Here is a 20,596-nt window from a genome sequence, read left to right on the forward strand (position 1 = left end):
TCAGCCAGTATTCTGAATATATCCCAGTGCTTTCAGAGGTAAGAGGTCCATCTTCGGGGGTTGCTGAGGACCGCCAGACCCTGACTGAAATGATCTTCCCCTTTTGCAATCTAAATCCACGCCTCCCCCCCCCTCCCCCTCCCCCACGCCCCAACCCCCTAGTCCTGAAATGACACTGGGGAACTGGCTGAGAGTCAGTGCTACAGTGATGCAGCCCGATCTGAGACCCACACTTCCTTTAAGAGTGCCTTCATTTGAGGCCTTTAATTTGGACACCACATTTCAGTCTGTAAGATTATATAATTCTGTAGTACTTTTAATTAGGGCCTAGCACCAAAATTTAATTGGATTATCAGACAATTATGGACAAGGAGGCTTTCAGCTCATCTTTATTCATGAAATTCCCGCATACACTTCCCGCTGCCTTGGAAAAGCAGCCAGCATAATCAAGGACCCCACACACCCTGGACATTCTCTCTTCCATCTTCTTCCATCGGGGAAAAGATACAAAAGTCTGAGATCACATACCAACCGATGCAACAACAGTTTCTTCCCTGCTGCCATCAGTCTTTTCAAAGGAGCTAACTTATATTAAGCTGATCTTTCTCTACACTCTAGCTATTACTGTAACACCATATTCTGCACCCTCCTTTCCTACTCTATGTACTCTATGATCGGTATGCTTTGTCTGTATAGCGCGCACGAAATAATACTTTTCACTGTATTCCAATGCATGCAACAATAATAAATCAAATCCAATCCAATCCAATGAATTCATTGAGAAAGTATGTTCTAACTTTTCCCCATCACCCCCCCCCCCCCCCCCCCCCCCCCCCCCCCCCCCCCCACCACCACCACCACCACCACCACCACATTTGCTTCAACCCTTCAATGGTTTACAATGGAAAGGCATCGATCCAATAGTAATGCTCTCTGGGGCCTAACCCCTGTACAATAACCACTTTGATAGAAGTTTGAATCTTTCTCAGATTATCCTTCATATGGAGCAAGCCACTTGCTTCAATAAGAAATCACACTGCCCCTGCACCTTCATACTAATAGACGCTTTTTATTTTGTTTGCATTCACCGTGGAAAGTGTTTGAGCAGAATTAGGGATCACAGCAAATAGACTGCAGATGTGTTTGTTCATCACAACCCCGGCTGCACATTCTTACAATAAAATACTGATCTTTTTTTGGGTCTTCCTTATGCTTTGATGCTCCAGTGAAAGCTGCAATCTAATTGTAGACATTAGCTACTTAAAAAGGTAACTGCAGCCCCTGACTACGCAGAAAGCCAAGGGGAGCTATTTACACGTATATTTTAGGAGCTGCTTCCTTCTAATGAGCAATGTGTTAAGAGAATATAGCTTGACCTTGGTTAATTATCTCCCTCCAGCACTGGGTGATAAAAGCACTTTTGCTTTTTCAGGAGATGAGTGTACGCAATTGCCTGTCCCATTAATTTGGGCGCAATGTACACCACATTTCAGTCTGTATAGGTGAGATGGATTAACCATGGTAAATGTTTGAAGTTATGGGGATATGGCGGGGGAGAGGGCCTGGGTAAGATACTCTGTAAGGGAGTCAGTGTAGATTTGATGGGCCGAAAGGCCCCCTTCTGCACAGTAGGCATTCAGTGAAAAGAGCTGGCCAGCATCCAGGAACAGAGTTGGTTATGAATGGGAAGGTCTTGGTTACCGAGTGGCTGCATGTTGAGGCACTCAGTAAATAATTGAATGGCTGACAGCTGAGGAAAGACCACATGCAAGGTTAATGTTGAGCAGTCCAAAGGGCGAGTATGAAGATCCAGGCCGCCATCTTACATCAGTTGCTTGATGGCCAGGCTGCCATTGTGGTGGACTGTTGTTTGGTTGCAGGAATTCACTCCCCCATGTATAGAAAGCTGATCTGCAGTGTTTTCAATGTTGAAGTTGAAACGAGGGTTTCCGTGAACTATTATTTCTTTAATCATGACTCAGTAGAAAAAGTAAAATATTGATCCCTGAATAAGCATTCGATATTCCAGCCCATTTGGCAGCACTTGCAGGGATATCCACTTATGGGTTGTGTTTTAATGATTCATTTCACCCTATTATTGATCCCATTCCAAGATGTTGTGCTTTGTGTCATAGCTCTGCATGGAGTAAGAGTGATCATCGATGATTAAAGTCTTTCTAGGCAGGTGACATTTGTTTCATGTCAAGGGCAATTTGATGAGTAGACACAATGTTGTCCTGGAGACAAACGTGTTAATAAACAGGTGCAGTGGACTACACAAGAGCCAAGTTGGAAGTATCCCATCACAGTGAAACAATACGGTACAAAAGCAGTGGCAAGCGTTTGTAACTGCTGACATAGATAGAAACAGCAGCCCTGGGTAAAAGCGAGGCTCCCAGCGATGAACGGCAAACGGACATTTCTGACAGACGGTGTACTTTTCGGAAAGCCCCTTGTGGTATCGAGTTCTTGCCTCCCTCAGCAGTTGTAACTCCTGGTGTCCTGTTGCTTGTTGAGCCTGGAGGTGCTCTGGACATAGGCCAGGCTCTTTCCAATGAACAGGATACTGCAGTTGGCCGTTTAAAAGCTGAGAGGGTTTTATGTGGAGCCTAGTGGAAGACAACAACTTCTAGAGAAATATGAACGACACAGACACTGAAACAGAGTTCGAGAACTCTTCCTCAGAATGCAGTGATGAAGATACAGATGGGGAGATAACTGAGTTAGTGACTTTACTTTCCTTAAATTTCATCTGTTAAGCTCAACTGTACCTGAATTTCTTGTAAATGAAGCACGCCTTGAGTTTTAAACTTAATTTAGATCTTTTTCAATGTAAGTACAGTTGTTGGCAAAAGGAGATGAGATACTTTTGGATTAAAACACACCGATAAATAAATTCAGAAACCCCAAGCCAAGAGGTTAAATATTTTTGGGAAGCTTATAAGACTGATTTAAGTTCATGAGATGTCAACTAAAATATTTTGCTTTCAGTAGACCTCACTTGATGGTAAAGCCATTTAACAACAAGACTGAATGTTAAATTACTAATGTGTGTTTAAAACATAATAGCATAAGAGTTTCGAATTTTTAAAATGTATTTACATAATTGAAGTTTTAATGATTTCCTCAATTATTGCATCATGCTAACCAGGGATCTGTGTTTCTTATTATGTGTTATAAATATTCTGTTTATCATTGTATCTAAGAACAAAAATTGACCGCAAATTGTGGTTTCACCCTCACTATGGAAAAGATATTATCTATAACTTGTTGCTCAATGTTATAATGGGAAAAAATAGGGCGGGATTTTATGGCCTCCCTCGACCCGAGACCGTAAAATCCCGCCCGAGGTCAACGGACCTTCCCATTGTCCGCCCCTCGCCCGCTCCACTTCCTGTGGCAGGCAGGGTGATAGAATTCCAGCGATGGTCTCCTTTTACAAAGTTGCAAACTTTCATTAATATCAACTGGTCCCTCTGGCGACGGGAAATCAGTGAGAATTATTTTCCAACACGTCAATCCCCTGCCCCCCGCCTTCACAAAAAGCAGCGGAGGTGTGTGGAGAGCCGTGTCCTTAAAGAGACACCATCAGCATCAAAAAAGAGCTGCTTGACATTTTGTCTGCAACTGCTGTTACTCTGCTTGACGGTCATGATCCATTTTAAACAGACTCCCCTCATTCTCAAGTGTTTGTGCAACTCTTGAAAGAAAAGATTTGTCAAAAGGATGTTCACTCTCTTGATAAAGGCCTCGGAGGATGGAATGCCTTGTACAGCCACACACAATGCAGTTACGCAGTTATGTGACAAATAGGCGGCGCTGATTCGTTGAGCGTTTCTGAAACTATTGAAGAGATAGGCAAGGATGTATTTCCCAAATCTGAAATGCAAAGGAGCTGAACACATGGGATCCGGGTCGAGACAGAGGCAGGACGAGGTGGAGGGGGGTGTGGAACATGAGAGGGGACGGGTGAGATGAAGACAGGATGAGGGGAGGGAGAAGACAGAGGCAGGATTTGGTGGCATATCATCGAATCCTACAGTGCAGAAGGAGTTAATTCAGCCCATTGAGTCTGCACCGACTCTGACAGAATGTGTTTTACCCAGGCTCTGTCCCTCACCCTATCCCTATAACCCTGCACATTCACCATGGCTAACCTATCTAAGCTACACATCTTTAGAAATTAAAGGACAATTTAGCATGGCCAATCCAGCTAACCTGCACATCTTTGGACTGTGGGAGGAAACCGGACCACCAGGAAGAAATCCGCACAGACAAGAGGGAAGGGGGAGACAAAAACAGGAGTGGGGGAGAAATGAAAGGGGTGGGACAGAGATGGGACTGGGGCGGGTGGGGTCGAGGAACAGATGGGAGTAGTGAAAGGCTGTCTTGGGGCAAGAGTTATAAGAATATCCAAGGAGGAGTCAGTGACCATCCTGGGGCTGATGCCACTTTTTTTTTTCGTTTAGCGTATCTTCACACCAATACTGTTTTTCCCTTTTGGGGGAATAGTGGTGGAAGGATTCTCGAGCTGATTAAGAATGCGCCTTCCATCCCAACAAGACCTCATATTGGACTTGAACCTGGAGCTTCTGGTCCAGAGGGAGGGGCACTACCACTGCATTGCAAGACACCATGCTGTTATTTATTTATTTTTATTGCCATACAGTGCAAAGCACATAGGCACGTTATTAAAGACAAGAACTGTAACAACATCAAACAATACACACATAGAAATCACACTGTGTTTCTAACAAGTCTTCTAAAAGTCACTACATTTTCAGCACTGACAACTGTCAGAGGAATATTGAACAGACTGTCCGGGGACTGAGGCCACACTGTCAGGGGAATATTGAAGAGACAGTTTTGGGGCTAAGGCCAGGTGGAAAGGGATAGTGAGGAGTTTGTTTAGGGCCGTACAAGCCAAGTTAGAAGGCTCTGCATGGCACACAGTCTTGGTCCTGGTTTTGGGTGGGGAAGACCTCTCTGGCAAGTAATGGTCATGTACAATATGGTGTGCAAGGTGACCTAAGGCATAAGGGGATGTGTTGCCAAAGGGAGACATTGAGGAGCTACAAGTCTCCTTAGATGAGGGGGACTTTGAAGGGACTGAGTCTGATGAGGGCGAGGATTCAGGTGAGCCGCATGAAAATGTCATTGTGTGGGCACAATGTGGCAGACTGCTCATGACAACCTCTCAGCTACAAAATTTCAAGAGGAATAAGGTGAAAATTTCACAATTGACACTTCAGGCTTCGATGCAGAACAAACCTTCATTGTCAGCGTCCGTATGTTACAAAAGATCATCAATTTCACAATGATCACGGAGGCAGCATAAGTCACCTTCACCCCTATTGATGGGGCCATCCTCAGAGTGTGTCATGGCCTTGGGAACATGCGGTCACTGTGGAATGTGAGCTGCACTAGCACACATCCTTTAGCACATTGTTCAATCTCTTAAACAAGTCAGTGAGCATGGCTGCCTTCAAACAGCTGAAATGCCGTTTTGTACACGGATGTACTCATGCCAGTATGACCGTGGCTTGGCAAGGTAGCGCTAAAACACTCATTGATGGTTAGCATTGACCGTCTGAAACCAGAACTACATCTGGACAGCACCAGTCTTCCCATTGCCAGTTCTCATATAAATAATACAGAGGCTGCATCGCGATACTGATCCCCAATATGCCATTGGACACCAGGATGCAGTGACCTGTTACTCGACAACATGCACCCAAAGCTGCAAGTTATGTTCACGTTGCCCTTACGGAAAAGGCTCAGGAGGGCCATTGTTTGATTGGTGACAAATGTTCCTGACCCTGCATTGGTTGGATGTATGCCGAGCCTATGTCCTGCATTGCCTTGGCAATCGGGAGGAAGGTGGCCCAGTCACTATTGACAGAGCACTCATTAGCAGCTTCTTGCCTTCATAGATCCTGCTGAGGACTCAGTGGATGTGTCAAAACATCACTTTTATAGCATGACAGTCCTCGACAGCTCACAGAGGCCAATCCTTTCTACCTACCCTCAGTCAATTAGTGCACAGTTATGTAATGAATTCCATATGGAGTTGCATACTGTGCCTTCACAGAAGGATTCCATGAAGGATTGCTCAGCTAAGCAGCCTCTTAGGAGCCAGGTAAGATCCTCAGAGGGAAGTAGATGGCTACATGAGGATGAGCACCCAGGCGTGACAGCACACACTCATCCTCTCCAGCAGACAATCCTAACCTCACCGAGTGTGGCTGAATTCCATCGCTCGGTGTTACGCATTGGAGCGAGTGGGAAGTAAGAAAGTAATAATACTCAGTCTTAAACACAGAGACAAAACATGCAGCAGGGAGGCATGAAAGCCTGGTGATACTTGGTGATGCATGTCACTTTTCACAAAAACTCACTTGTCATAAAATAAACCATTGCAATGTGCATCAGGTGAAAATATTCTAACATTCAGCACACCAACTGCTTGTCAGATCCTCAAACTACTCACTTCAGTGCAACAGCATCAGGGTAATCACTAACCTTGATAAGCAATTCTTCTGAAGCCAAATATTGTCTGCCTGATATCCAAGGGTCACAGATGTATTGTTCAGACATCATAAATGCCTTTATTAATGTCTCCGATGTGTAAATAAATGCTACCTGCTGCAGAATTAATGTAATTGATAATGTCACTCATTCAGAGATGTGTCAAAATCCTGGAACTACTCCCTTAACAGCATTGTGGTTGTATCTACACCATATGGACCGCAGTGGATCATGAAGGCAGCTCACCACCATCTTCTCAGGGGCAATTGGGGATAGGCAGTAAAGTGCTGGCCTAGCCTGTGTTGCCCACATCCCAGGAAAGATTTTTTTTTAAATTGGACCCCTGAATGAATGATTGGGCCTTGGATCACATCGATTATCCATTGATTACTTGAGACGTGCAGAGGGAGAGGGATAAATGCAAAATACATTTACAATAGTGAATAGTATATACAGTGTATGAACACCCGTGCCACCATTGTGCATTCATTTTTCGTACCCTATGTCTGGGCACAGGCCTGATCCACAGCAGCGATGGAGGCAGCCTGCTGACTGCTATGTCCTGCTGCTTGAGTTGACTTTGATGTGGAGATGCCGGCGTTGGACTGGGGTAAACACAGTAAGAGTTTTAACAACACCAGGTTAAAGTCCAACAGGTTTATTTGGTAGCAAATGGCATTTGCTACCAAATAAACCTGTTGGACTTTAACCTGGTGTTGTTAAAACTCTTACTGAGTTGACTTTGGCAGGTATCGTCTGGTGGCCTGAGTCCTGCAACCCTGGCAGTAAAATCCGAGGGCAATTTTAACTGCTTGCTTGTCTGCTTTCCATCAGGCGGGCAATGGCCTCATGTTAGTTTAAGGAGATGAATGGCTCCAGACCTTTCACAGACAGCTTTCTGAACTGAATGTTGTTAACAGTATGTCAGCTACTGTCACTCATTTGGAGCTATTCAACAGTTGTGGGTGTGACACTCTAATATTGCCCTCCCTCTGGTTACACAGCCCGATATTCTTTCTGTATCACAGTTTGCATAACATGTGGCAGATCCAATATCCAGCAGATTTCCTGCTGCTGTATAAATAGTTAGCACTGCTGCCTCAGAGTGCCAAGGGCCCAGGTTCAATTCTAGCCTTGGGTGACTGTACAGAGTTTGCATGTTCTCCCCGTGTCTGCGTGGGTTTCCTCCTGGTGTTCCGGTTTCCTCCCACACTCCAAAGGTATGCGAGTTAGGTGGATTGCCCCTCAGGGGAATAGCAGGGTAAATACGTGGGGTTACAGGGATGGGGCCTGGTTGGATTGTTGTCAGCGCAGACTCGATGGGCCAAATGGCCTTCTGCATTGTAAGGATTCTATGATTGTATGAAATGTAAAGCTACCCCATATTGTCCTAGGTGCCAGGAAGTCTAATGGTGCCTGCAGCCTCAGTTTACATGGTACTTCTGTTTTCTTTTACAGAGAGGATGTGAGGACCGCCAATGTCATTGCAGCTGAAACAGTGACCTGTCTAGTGATTGACAGAGAGTGAGTAAACTAATCTTATCACTTCCACATCTCTATATCTGCATCAGCCAAGGTCTATCTAAGACTGTAACATCTCGATGCATTATTACGTTTAGTATGGCAACATGACACACACAAATGCTCACCAAATGTGCGAAATACCAGTTGGGGGTAGATGAAGAATGTCCCTTCTCGGGGAGAACAGGACAAGATGCAATCGAGGGCAATCATTGTTGGAATGAAAATTGTGTGTTTTCTACAATAGGTGTGTCACCACCCTGGTCAGATTACCATTCAGGGGGGTCCATGTACTCTGAGCTGTGGCAGACACGGAGTATATGAGCTGTGGGGATTGTAGCTCTGACAATCTTAATCCTCCGAGAAAAGTTGCCACTCGTTAATTGTAACAACGGCACTTGATTCAGAAAACAAAAGGTTTGACAGATTTGCTGAATAGTTTGTTGTTGTAATTGGTTCCAAAACAAATATTGACATTTTACTTTGTGTGTAGAACTGAATTTACATCTGTGACAAAGTCATTATTCACTAACAAAGGGATTGGGAATTCTAGCTAAATTCTAGCTGTCATGTTCGCAAAGGTCAGGTAAAATTTCAGCTTGAGCCAGGTAATCTCAGTAGAGTGACTTGGGAGGCACAGTTCAAAATTAAATCGCTAAATCTAGTCCGAGAAATGTATTTTCTTGCTGTCACAGTTTGGTATTTTGAATCATTTCTATCTTCAGGGAGCTGATGTTGTGATTGTGCTATGTTTAGATGTGTTTAAAGTGAATTCCAACAGGTTTAAAGACAAAGTGGCAGGCAGTAAATGTCCATATTGGACTCAGATGATGAACAGGGTGTGGAAATCACAACTGGTATTGTGAAGGGCCAATCACCTCAGGTCAATTCATCAGGACGATGCATCTTCATTTTGGGAATGTTAGAATGTGGCCTCTTGGAACTACCACTAATCAGCAAGCACAGAAGGAGGTGTTTTGGCCCATCAATCCCGTGCTAACACTTTGAAAGATTTCTCCGTTAGTCATACTTTCCTGCTCTTTTCCCGTACCTCTGCATTCTTTTTTCCTTTTCACAGATTTCTCCAGTTCCTTTTTGAAAGTAACTGTTGAATCTGCATCTACCATCCTTTCAGTTGGTGCATCCACGGGGAGGGGATGGTGGTGGTGGTATTGTCCCTGTACTAGTAATCCCAGAGACCCAGGGTAATTCTCTGGGGACCCCTGTTTGAATCCCACCACAGCAGATAGTCAATTTTGAATTCAACAAAAATGTGCAATTAAATATCTAATGGTGAGCATTGTTGAAAAAAACCCATCTGGTTCACTAAAATCCTTCAGGGAAGGAAATCTGCCGTCCTTACCTGGTCTGGCTTACATGTGACTCCAGATTCACAGGAATGTGGTTGACTCTCAGTTAGAGGGCAATTAGTGAATGAATAAAATGGATAAAAATAAATTCAAGATTTTAACTTGCTGCATTGAAAAACAAAATCTCCTCATCTTCCATCTCATTGTTTGGACAATTATCCTGTGTCCGCTGCTTACCAACCCTTTTGACAGAATAAGCTATTTTGCCAAATCTACTCTACACTTTATAATTTCAGCCACCTCAATTACATCTCTCTATACTTCTCTGCTCTAAAGGCAGCAAACCCAGGACATTTCATCTCTCCACATAGCTGTTATTCCACATGACCCCCCTTACTGTTGAAGTAAATCTCCACTGCTCCCTCTCTAAGGCCTTGACATCCTACTGAAATACATCATCTACTCGTGCGTTGCTACTCGAGAACAAGCCAGCAATACAGGCCACAAATGGGACAAAGCAATAACTTGAGTAGTCAGTCCTCAAAACAAGACTGCCAAGGAGTATCCCTGAGATCCAGGTTCCTCAACTGGAAGCTCAGAAAAATGCAGGATGTCAGCTTCACAGTTAGAAATTGTCTCAAATAAATTAATGCAAAAAAAAGACAAGTCAGACTATAAAAAATGATGGAGAAAGTGGTGCAGTTTATCTCATGTCCTCCAGGGCAGATATGAGATTAAGCTAATTAAGTGCTTTGACAGTTTCTCTGTGTCCCCTTGTTGGGAAGTAAAGTAGCTCAAGCAACCACCTCTGACCTCTCGATATTTTGGACAATATCAACATATTCAAACCATTTACAGGAGTCACCAGCACCTGTATGCTGGATAGAATATCTCCAGAATATGTAAGCCTTGTTTTAGTCCCTCTTGTGTCCAGGATGTGACAGACTTTAATATAGAATAATCTTACAGCCCAGTGAGACCACCTCAAGCAGCCACAAGTGCATCATTTTGAGTAAAATATATGTCCCCCAAATTCAAGGTTTCCCGGCTGCAGATGCAGATAGGTCAGTTCCTCACGGGGTCTGCTGTGTTCAACTCGGATGTTATTCTTTTCTGTGCAGTTCTGGAATCTGTTCTCATCAATCCCCTGAATTTTGATCTATGCTGGTCTGTATTTTGCTCCAGTCTGTGTCCAGTTCTTGCCTATATCCTGGTCTAGTCTGTATCCTGTATGCTGATCCTTTCTGGTCGGTGACCCTTTCTGGTCGGTGATCTTTTTCAGTTTGTAGTCTTTTCTGGTTACTGACCTGTTCTGGTCAGTAACCTGTTCTGGTCTATACCTGTCCGCTGACCTGTTCTGGTTACTCACCTGTTCTGGTCTATACCTGTCCGCTGACCTGTTCTGGTCAGTACCTATTATTTGGTTGGTAACCTGTTTTTGTTGTTTAGCTCCTGAAGCTGTGGTTTAACAGTAGATGATCTTTTCTCTGTTTGCTCTCCCTATTGAATCCCCTGGCTACCCTGTGGCATGTCTTACAACCTCAGTGTGCTTGTGAGCCATGAATTGCAAATCACATCAGAGAATCCAAGTTCAACCACTCCACAGTACAGCGCATTAGTATTCAATCCCAAATGATCATCACCTGGCTAATTATACTAACACCACTGTTTTTTTCATAAGATTCGTGTTTTCAATATTCACATTTGCTGCCTGTACAGAATGTATATCAATTGACTTATTTCCCTAATCACCACCTTACACAATCCTTGTTCGAAGTTCTCTCCGATCAGGTCCATACATTGCTGTTAGTGTTCTCAGCCTCTGTGTACTGTTCTATACAATAAATGGCAGAGTCATCAGGAGTATAGAAACACAGAGGGACCTAGGTGTGCAAGTCCACAAATCCTTGAAGGTGGCAACACAGGTGGAGAAGGTGGTGAAGAAGGCATATGGTATGCTTGCCTTTATAGGACGGGGTATAGAGTATAAAAGCTGGAGTCTGATGATGCAGCTGTATAGAACGCTGGTTAGGCCACATTTGGAGTACTGCGTCCAGTTCTGGTCGCCGCACTACCAGAAGGACGTGGAGGCATTGGAGAGAGTGCAGAGAAGGTTTACCAGGATGTTGCCTGGTATGGAGGGTCTTAGCTATGAGGAGAGATTGGGTAGACTGGGGTTGTTCTCCTTGGAAAGACGGAGAATGAGGGGAGATCTAATAGAGGTATACAAGATTATGAAGGGTATAGATAGGGTGAACAGTGGGAAGCTTTTTCCCAGGTCGGAGGTGACGATCACGAGGGGTCACGGGCTCAAGCTGAGAGGGGCGAAGTATAACTCAGACATCAGAGGGACGTTTTTTACACATAGGGTGGTGGGGGCCTGGAATGCGCTGCCAAGTAGGGTGGTGGAGGCAGGCACGCTGACATCGTTTAAGACTTACCTGGATAGTCACATGAGCAGCCTGGGAATGGAGGGATACAAACGATTGGTCTAGTTGGACCAAGGAGCGGCACAGGCTTGGAGGGCCGAAGGGCCTGTTTCCTGTGCTGTACTGTTCTTTGTTCTTTGTTCTATTCCTGGGAGATCCTCTCAGCTCAGCCACTTGCCCAGTGCTCACCGAACATGTAATTTATTTTATTCATTCGTGGGACATGGGCGTCACAGGCTGGGCCAGCATTTATTGCCCATCCCTAGTCGATCTTGAACTGAATGGCTTGGTAGGCCATTTCAGAGGGCGGTTGAGAGTCAACCACATTGCTGCGGACTTAGAATCACATGTAGGCCAGACCAGGTAAGGATGACAGATTTCAAAGAACAGTACAGCACAGGAACAGGCCCTTCGGCCTTCCAAGCCTGTGCCAATCACGTTGTCCTATCTAGATCAACCGCTTATATCACTCTATTCCCCGTCTATTCATGTGTCTATCCAAATCAGTCTTAAATGTCGCTAACGTATCTGCCTCAACCATCTCACTTGGCAGTGCATTCCAGGCCCCCACCACCCTCTGTGTAAAAAACTTCTCCCGCACATCTCCACTGAACCTTTCCCCCCTTATCTTGAACTTGTGCCCCCTTGTGATTCTCATTTCTGTCTTGGGAAAAAGCTTCCAACTGTTCACCTCATCTACACCCCTCATAATTTTATCAACTTCTATCAGGTCGCCCCTCAGCCTCCGTCTTTCCAGGGAGAACAATCCCAGTTTATTCAATCTCTCCTCGTACCTAATACCCTCCATACCAGGCAACATCCTGGTCAACCTTTTCTGTTCTCCCTCCAAAGCATCCACGTCCTTCTGGGAGCGTGATGCACATCAATTTGGACATGAGGCTCGAAGCTTCAGTAAAAGAAGGCTTTTATTAACCAATAATGAAGCTATCAGAACTTTAGTACACTATCCCAGACTGAAGGGGTCCCGGCCAGAGCAGGGACTCTTATACCTCTCCCAGGAGGCGGAGCCCGACTGGGATGTGCCACAACAGTAACAAACACAGGTGTAACAACCCCACCCTAACCCAACAGCAACAGTAGTACAATCCAACAGTAACATATATACACCCTTGTAGTACTGGCCAGTCCTGGCTCAGTACTATCCAGTGGGAACCAACGATGGTTCACCACAGAGCGTGGTGACCAGAATGGACACAGCATTCCAAATATGGCCAAACCAAAGTTTTATATAACTGAAACAGAATTTGCTAACTTTTATACTCGATGCCCTGGCCGATGAAGGCAAGCATGCCATATGCTTTCCTCACCACCTTTTCCACCTGTGCTGCCACTTTTAAGGATCTGTGGACCTCTACTTCCAGATCTCTCTGTTTGTCTATGCTCCTGATGGTTCTGCCATATATTTTATAGCTCCCCTATTTATTTCCTTTCCTAAAGGACATTAGTGAACCAGGTGGGTTTTTCCGACAATCAACAATGGTTTCATGGTAGATTCTGAATTCCAGATTTATTTACTGAATTCAAATTCTACCTTCTGTCATGGTGAGATTCGAACCCTGGTCCCCAGAACATTAGCTGAGTTTCTGGATTAATAGTCTAGTGATAATACCACTAGGCCATCACCTCCATGTAACCTTCCACAATTGGCTCTGAGATTGAGAACAGGGATCCTGGTGGATTTTTCTGGTGTGGCTTAGATATTCTGCGATCAACTTGGTTCCTCTGCACTCCTCCTGAGGCCTGGGACTAGGACTTGCCTGGCCTGTATGTCTCTGATCTGTCTGTGCACCCACTGAGCCACAGGATTGTCAGTTTCAACATCCAGTGTCTATATTTAATGTATGCCTGAGCCCATGTTTGTTGTGTGATGATATGCTGCCGTGCAAATTGTAAATGGTGCACATTCCTGTTACTATGCGAGACTGGTGAAGGCAATAGATGTTTAAGTTGATGAGTGGGGTGCCAATCAAGTGGGCTGCTTGGTTCTCAGTCGAGTTCTTGAGTGTTGTTTGAGCCACACCCATCCAGACAAGCAGAGACTATTCCATCATTCTTGTGTCTTCTGGGTGAGGTGAGGCTTTGGGGAGTCGGGGATGAGTTACTCACTGCAGAATTCCTAGCTTCAGACCTGCTCTTGCCACCACGGGATTTATATATGCGAGAATCTGTTGGAAGAAATGTCTTTGTGCAATGTGGTCATAGGCTAGCCAGAATCATGTCAATCCGATGTCAATCTTTGGGCGACATTTGACCTTTTCTTCACAGAGTGCGGCGGCTGACAGGAAACGGCAGCTTTCTCCACCATACTGTCAGGAACAGAGTGCAGAAATCTTGAGGGGGTGGGTCCCACGACATCTGAGCCCTCCCTGCCAGCAACTTCATTTTTTAAAGATCGGGGTGCCATTTTTTTAAAGGCCACCTCAGTGCATTAAAGTTAAAATGGACTTAGTGCAGTACAGGAGAGGCGTAACTTCCTTACCCTGTAACTCTACAGCCCTTGATATTAGGCCCCGGGGATGCATTGCACTACCCAGATCTCTGCCGGCCTGAGTCAGACAGTGGCTAGCACTGCTGCCTCACAGCGCCAGGGACCCGGGTTCGATTCCCGGCTTGGGTCACTGTCTGTGTGGAGTTTGCACGTTCTCCCCGTGTCTACGTGGGTTTCCTCCAGGTGCTCCGGTTTCCTCCCACAGTCCAGAGATGTGCTGGTTAGGTGCATTGACCATGCTAAGTTCTTCCTCAGTGTACCCGAGCAGGCGCCGGAGTGTGGTGACTCGGGGATTTTCACAGTAACTTCATTGCAGTGTGAATGTATGCCTACTTATGACTAACAAAATAAACTTTATCACCTGGATTTTAAGGTAAGAATATTTGAGTGGAGAGGCAGTTGATTCAGTTGCCCCTCTATTGGAACTTCAAGGCTCTATCTTCTCAAACCGCTTCTATCTGCTTCAAAATGTCTACAAATGATGCGACTTGGAAGTGAAGTACAAGCAGGGGAAGCTGATGTACATCATTGACATGCTGTCAAGAGCGACAATCTCTTTGAAGATAATTGCTGATGATAATACAGAATGTGAAAGCTTCCAGATACAAGGAGGAGCAATAGCATGACATGGTCATCAACCCAGCAGAGACATTGAATCTGACAGACAAGTGTCTTGCTCAGAGCAAACAGCACAATGAGATGCAACTCTCCAAGTGTTGCAGGAAGCAGTGATGAATTGATGGCCTGAAACAAGGGCACACCTATTGCTATGAGAGAGTATTGGGCAAGCAAGGATGAAGTGATTGCCCAAGGTGGCATCTTATACAAAGGAACTAGAGTCTAATGAGATGAGGAAAGAGATGCTGCAAAATATCCATATCGACCATCAAGGAATTGAGCTGAGTCTAAGGAAAACAAGTGAAGTGTTTCACTGGCCCAACATAAACAATGAGATTAAAAAGTGTATCAACCAGTGCAGTGCACAATGAACATTGTGATGCGAGTGTAACTTTAAGAATTTTTTTAAAAATCATGTTCTCCGCAGCTATCGCAGCTTCAGTTTTTTTTATTGCCAGGGACGTCTGGAGACGTCCTTTTATTGCTGCTTTAATGTTTTGAATGGAGTTTTGTTTATTTTTACTCTGGGATCTTTTATGACCCTACATTGTGAGGGGGAAGATTGATTGACAAGTCAAAGTCCTCCCCAGAAGAATTCAGGGATTTATTTTCAGTTTTAGTTTAGAAGGGGGTAGAAAATCAAATTGAAAAGAAGTGTTTCTCTCTCTCTCTCTCTCCCTGGTTTTGGAAATTCTGCTGTTAGCTGGAAGTAAGGTTCCTGGCCTTCCTGGAGTGGAAAATCTGCTTTTGGTGTTTGGCTTGCCTGGAGTCTCTCTCTCTCTCTGCCTGGTGTTTTGGGAAGCTGTTCTGACTCCAGGCTGGTTAGTGTGTGTATCCAGAGGGCTGCTGGAGGTTACAAGGCTGGGAAGTCAGAGTTTCAATTCTCCACCCAAAGGACTAAGTTCCAGCATCACGTGAGCTTTCGTATTTTGCTGTGTTAAACCTTTGGCAATGGTTTTGTTTCTGGGATTTGTTTGGTTGGAACGGTGGTTAGCTGTTAAGGTTAATACAATATCATGGTTGTTTTTTTTTGTTTGTAATTGATAAACATTATTGCTCATTTTCTTTCTATATATGTTAAATGTATGCTTAAATAAAATTTGTTTGATAAAAGCTTCTTAGTGGGTCAATTGAATCATACCTAAAGAGAAATATCTCATGCTCCCCCTAGTCATATTCAAAGTGCAAAACGTATGATTTGGGCGGACTTCATAAAACACCTTGGAGTTTCTGACCTGAATTATAACAACATCAGGTTAAGCAAGCTAAAGAGCCTCTCATGATACTCCAGACACACCATGGATGAAGCTTAGAGCAGACCTCTACACTCACTGGCATCCACACTTGAAATATTGGCTCTATTCTCTCTCCACAGATGCTGTCACTCCTGCTGAGATTTTTTTTAGGATTTTCTGTTTTTGTAATACTCACTGGAACTGACTATCTTGTCACCGTTGACTACAATTCAGACTGCTGGGATTTGGAAAAACTGACATCAATGACTACCAATGAGATTGTCAAATGCCAGAAAACACACTTCCCTCGTTATGGCATTCCTGAGATTGTGATGTGTGACACTGGCCCTCAGTTCACGAGCGAAGAATTCAGGCATTTCAGAAATGATTGGGAAATTCAGCACTACCCATCATCTCCAAATTATCGTCGGTCAAATGAAAAGGCTGAGGCAGCAGTGAAAATTCCCAAAGGAATCCTGAAAGAATCAAGCAGATACAGCACAGATATGTACAGGACAATCCTAGATTGGAGAAACACACTTACTGAAGGGATGGAAAGTAGTCCAGTTCATTAACTAATCTCACATTGCTTGGGTAAGATGCTCTGTCAGAGTCATGGCAGACTCAATGGGCTCAATGGCCTCCTTCTGCACTGTAGAGATTCTATGATTAGAAATTCTCCCCTCGCTGACATGACATCATGTTTACAACTGACTTTTAAAAACAGGAAGCGGTTGAGGGGAACCCACACAGATAAGTATAGCCCCCCGGGGGGGTGGGGTAGAGGGACATTGCAGGACAGTATCTGGACACTGCCCTCTGACACTGCCCCCGGCATCTCACCAGTCACTACCCTGTACACCCTGGCAGTGCCAGAGGGCAGTGCTGCAGGAGTCCCTCTGGGGCGCCCCAATCTCAGGATTCCCGATGTTGCCGGCTTTTTCCATCCCAGCCCCGCCAGCCTGACAGCATGGGCCATGCCTCTGCTTTTTTCAGTAAGAAGTCTCACACATCAGGTTAAAGTCCAACAGGTTTACTTGGAATCACGAGCTTTCAGAGCACCGCTCCTTCATCACGTGAGTGCAGCGCTCCGAAAGCTCATGATTCCAAATAAACCTGTTGGACTTTAACCTGATGTTGTGAGACGTCTTACTGTGCCCAACCCAGTCCAATGCCGGTATCTCCACTCCATTTTTTTCACATAGCGTGGTAAGAAAGGTTGGCCATGTGTGTACGTGTGCGCGTGTGTGTGTACATGTGTTCGTGTGTGTGTTTGTGTGTGTGCGTGCGTTTGCATGTATTCACAAATGCAAATAAACATTCAAACAACTTGACAAAAGGGTGATCCATTGGAATAATGGCACTATTAAAATCTCATCAGGAAAATCTAGGCTAATGCATTGTAAAGTATTAATTATTAGAAGTAACCACTCTGATGTGAAGGAGATGATTCAGTGATGCTAGCACTGACTGGAACCCAAACGTAGTTCCCCGTATAAACAAATATTTAATCATCCTACTGTCAGGCATGTTTTACACAGTGTCTACATCACCTCGTAAAGCTCATTTTATAAAAATCAAACAGCCTTAATAAACCCGAGGATGACAATTACTCTCAGGGATGTTACTGTGCTTAAGATGCCCATATGAAATTTAACAGCTGTTACAATAGTGAAGCAAAGAACTGTGCAAATATTTTTTTTTATTCATTCATGGGATACGGGTGTCTTTAGCTAGCCACCATTTTATTGCCCATCCCTAGTTGCCCTTGGAAGGTAGTTGGGAGTCAACCACATTGCTGTGGCTTTGGAGTCACATGTAGGCTGGGCCAGGCAAGGATGACAGATTTCCTTCCATCAAGGACATCAGTAAACCAGATGGTTTTCCCAACAATCGACAATGTTGGTTTTTCCAACAATCGACAATGTTTCACGGTCATCAGTAGATTCTTAATTCCAGATATTTTTTATTATTGAATTCAAATTCCACCATCTGCTGTGGCGGGATTCGAATTCGGGTCTCCAGAACATTAGCTGAGTTCGTGGATTAATAATCTACAATAATACCACTAGGCCATCACCTCCGCATATTAAGCATTGTTAAGCATTGCCACCAGCAGTAATTTGTAAGTTTTAAATTCCAACCTTTTCTCTTCCCCCATTGAATTGGCGTTAATTCTTGGAACATTTTTGCTTAAAAAATGGCCACCAAGAATCCCAATCAGGAAAATATCTTGGGAGGACCAAGACTGTGGGAGAAAGCTGAATGTCTCGCATTAGAGGCTCTGGGTCTGAGGGAAAGAAGCGGTCCTGACACTGACCCGTGCAGTACACTGTGCTCCGCACTGAGGTATGGGTAAATGGAAATGGTTAGCACTTAGAGAACTGAAACATTCGCTCTCTGTGCCACTTACTGTGGCAGAGGTCAGCTATCAAATGGGACAACCGCTCCTCAGAAAATTGAGAGGTTTGTTGTCGTCCAGGAGCTGAGATGGTTGTCATGTATGGGAGGCTGAGTAAATTGGACCAATGGTCTCTGTAATTTGGAAGAATGGAAAACGCAAAATTCTGAAGGAGATTGACAGGGTTCAGGGGTCGCTTCCCCTGGCTGAAGAATCTAGAACATGCGGGCACTGTCTCGGGGTAAGGGGCCAATGATTTATGACCGAGATGGGGAGACATTTCTTCACTCAGACGGTTGTGAATCTTTGGAATTCTGTACCCTAGAGGTTATGGATGCCCCATTATTGAGTATATTCAAGCCTGAGATCAATAGACTGTTAATGTCTTGGCTAATTAAGTGTTATAGGGAGCAATTTGTAAAGGCAACCCTCGATACAGTTGGAAGAATTCTGTCAAACCTCAGTATCATAAGACAAGGGAATAGGAGGCAGAGGCTCAAGTTAGTTGTAAGACTCCATTTGTAATGGACAGCAACATTACCTCAGACCACATGCCGGTTTCTCAGTGTGCCATCCAGACCTATTTAGCAGATAACTAACTGCACCTTGGGCATGACACATCAAAGGTTTTTGGATCCTTCAGCGTCCCAAGAAAAGTGGACCTGTGGTTCAATCATTTGCAGTTTTCTTTTCCTTTTTGATACGAGTTAAGTTTTGTGACTGTCCTTGAGGAGGACTGGAACCCCTGATAATCAGCTCTCACTCCCTGCTTTCCTCTTCTCCTCACTGAATACGCATCACTCTTTGTTTCTGCACCCCCCTGGCTCCCTCTTCATCCCTCCCCAGTTAAATGATATCTGACATTGCATCAGATTGGAAGCTCCTAACTCCCAATTTCCATCAGGCTGCATAGACCTCTGGCCCAGGATCTGACTGCTGCATGTTAATTGTGCGTGTGCAGACACAAAACCCAGAGAGGTTTCAAGCTGTTCAGCAGGCTGGACAGGCAGAATCTCAGAATCACAGAGCTGTTACAGCACAGAAGGGAGGCCATTCAGCCCATTGTGTCAATGCCAGCTTTCCAAATGAGCAGTGCGCCAAGTGCCATTCTGCCCCCCCCCACCCCCCTCCCCCCAACCCACACTGTGCTGCACATTCTTACGTTTCTGATAATCCAATTACTTATTGATGCCTGGATTAAACCTACCTCCACTACACTGACGGGCAACACATTCCAGATCTTGATGACTCACTATGTAAAAAGGTTTCTCATTATGAATCCAATACTTAATATTTTTCATGTGAAAATGTGAAATATTAGTTAAAGTGCATTAGTTTAAAAAGCACTGTTGAATTTGTATGTATGTGTATGCATGTGTTAGCTAAGTATGTTGATCTTGTATCTTTTTGAAGTGTGCCTTTGTCATTGCTGTTGTCTGCTGCTGGTGGTTCAACATAACACATTATCGTGGAGAACAATCCTTTTGGTTTCATAAGACGTGATTGCAAAACCTATTTGGTGTGATGTACAAATGTATATCCATGTGTATATATGTATGCATTTGTATGTGTGTATGACTGTGTATGCATTTTTTGTGTATCTATGCATACGCATGTGTGTTATCTGTTACAGGGACAGTGTGTTATATTTTGGCCTTATGTTTGTTCTGTCTGGATTGACTTGTGTCCTTCCTTCCTTTCAGTTTACACTGTTCAGTAAGAATGTGGATTTACTGAAAGCTGTGTTCTGATTGTTACAGTTCATTCAAACACCTGATCGGAGGCCTGGAAGATGTTTCCAACAAAGCCTATGAAGACGCTGAAGCTAAAGCTAAGTATGTTGATCTTGTATCTTTTTGAAGTGTGCCTTTGTCATTGCTGTTGTCTGCTGCTGGTGGTTCAACATAACGCATTATCGTGGAGAACAATCCTTTTGGTTTCATAAGACGTGATTGCAAAACTTATTTGGTGTGATGTAGATGTAGCAGAAGAAATCACAATCTTGCACAAACATTCATAGTCAAATAAAATAGCCAATGCAAAAT

The 20,596-nt window shown here is 44.3% G+C and overlaps 1 protein-coding gene across 2 annotated transcripts in view; it reads left to right on the plus strand.

Annotated features, from left to right (window-relative positions):
- Nucleotides 1-20,596, plus strand: part of prkg1b (protein kinase cGMP-dependent 1b) — a 722,012-nt gene that overhangs the window by 591,377 nt on the left and 110,039 nt on the right. For both annotated transcript variants that reach the window (XM_078223608.1, XM_078223609.1), the window contains exons 8-9: nucleotides 7,987-8,052; nucleotides 20,312-20,386. In XM_078223608.1, the coding sequence (XP_078079734.1) occupies nucleotides 7,987-8,052; nucleotides 20,312-20,386 (141 nt within the window). The remainder of the gene's footprint in view (nucleotides 1-7,986; nucleotides 8,053-20,311; nucleotides 20,387-20,596) is intronic.

This window comes from Mustelus asterias, chromosome 11 (genome assembly GCF_964213995.1).
Source record: "Mustelus asterias chromosome 11, sMusAst1.hap1.1, whole genome shotgun sequence".
NCBI classification, from domain to species: Eukaryota; Metazoa; Chordata; class Chondrichthyes; order Carcharhiniformes; family Triakidae; genus Mustelus; species Mustelus asterias.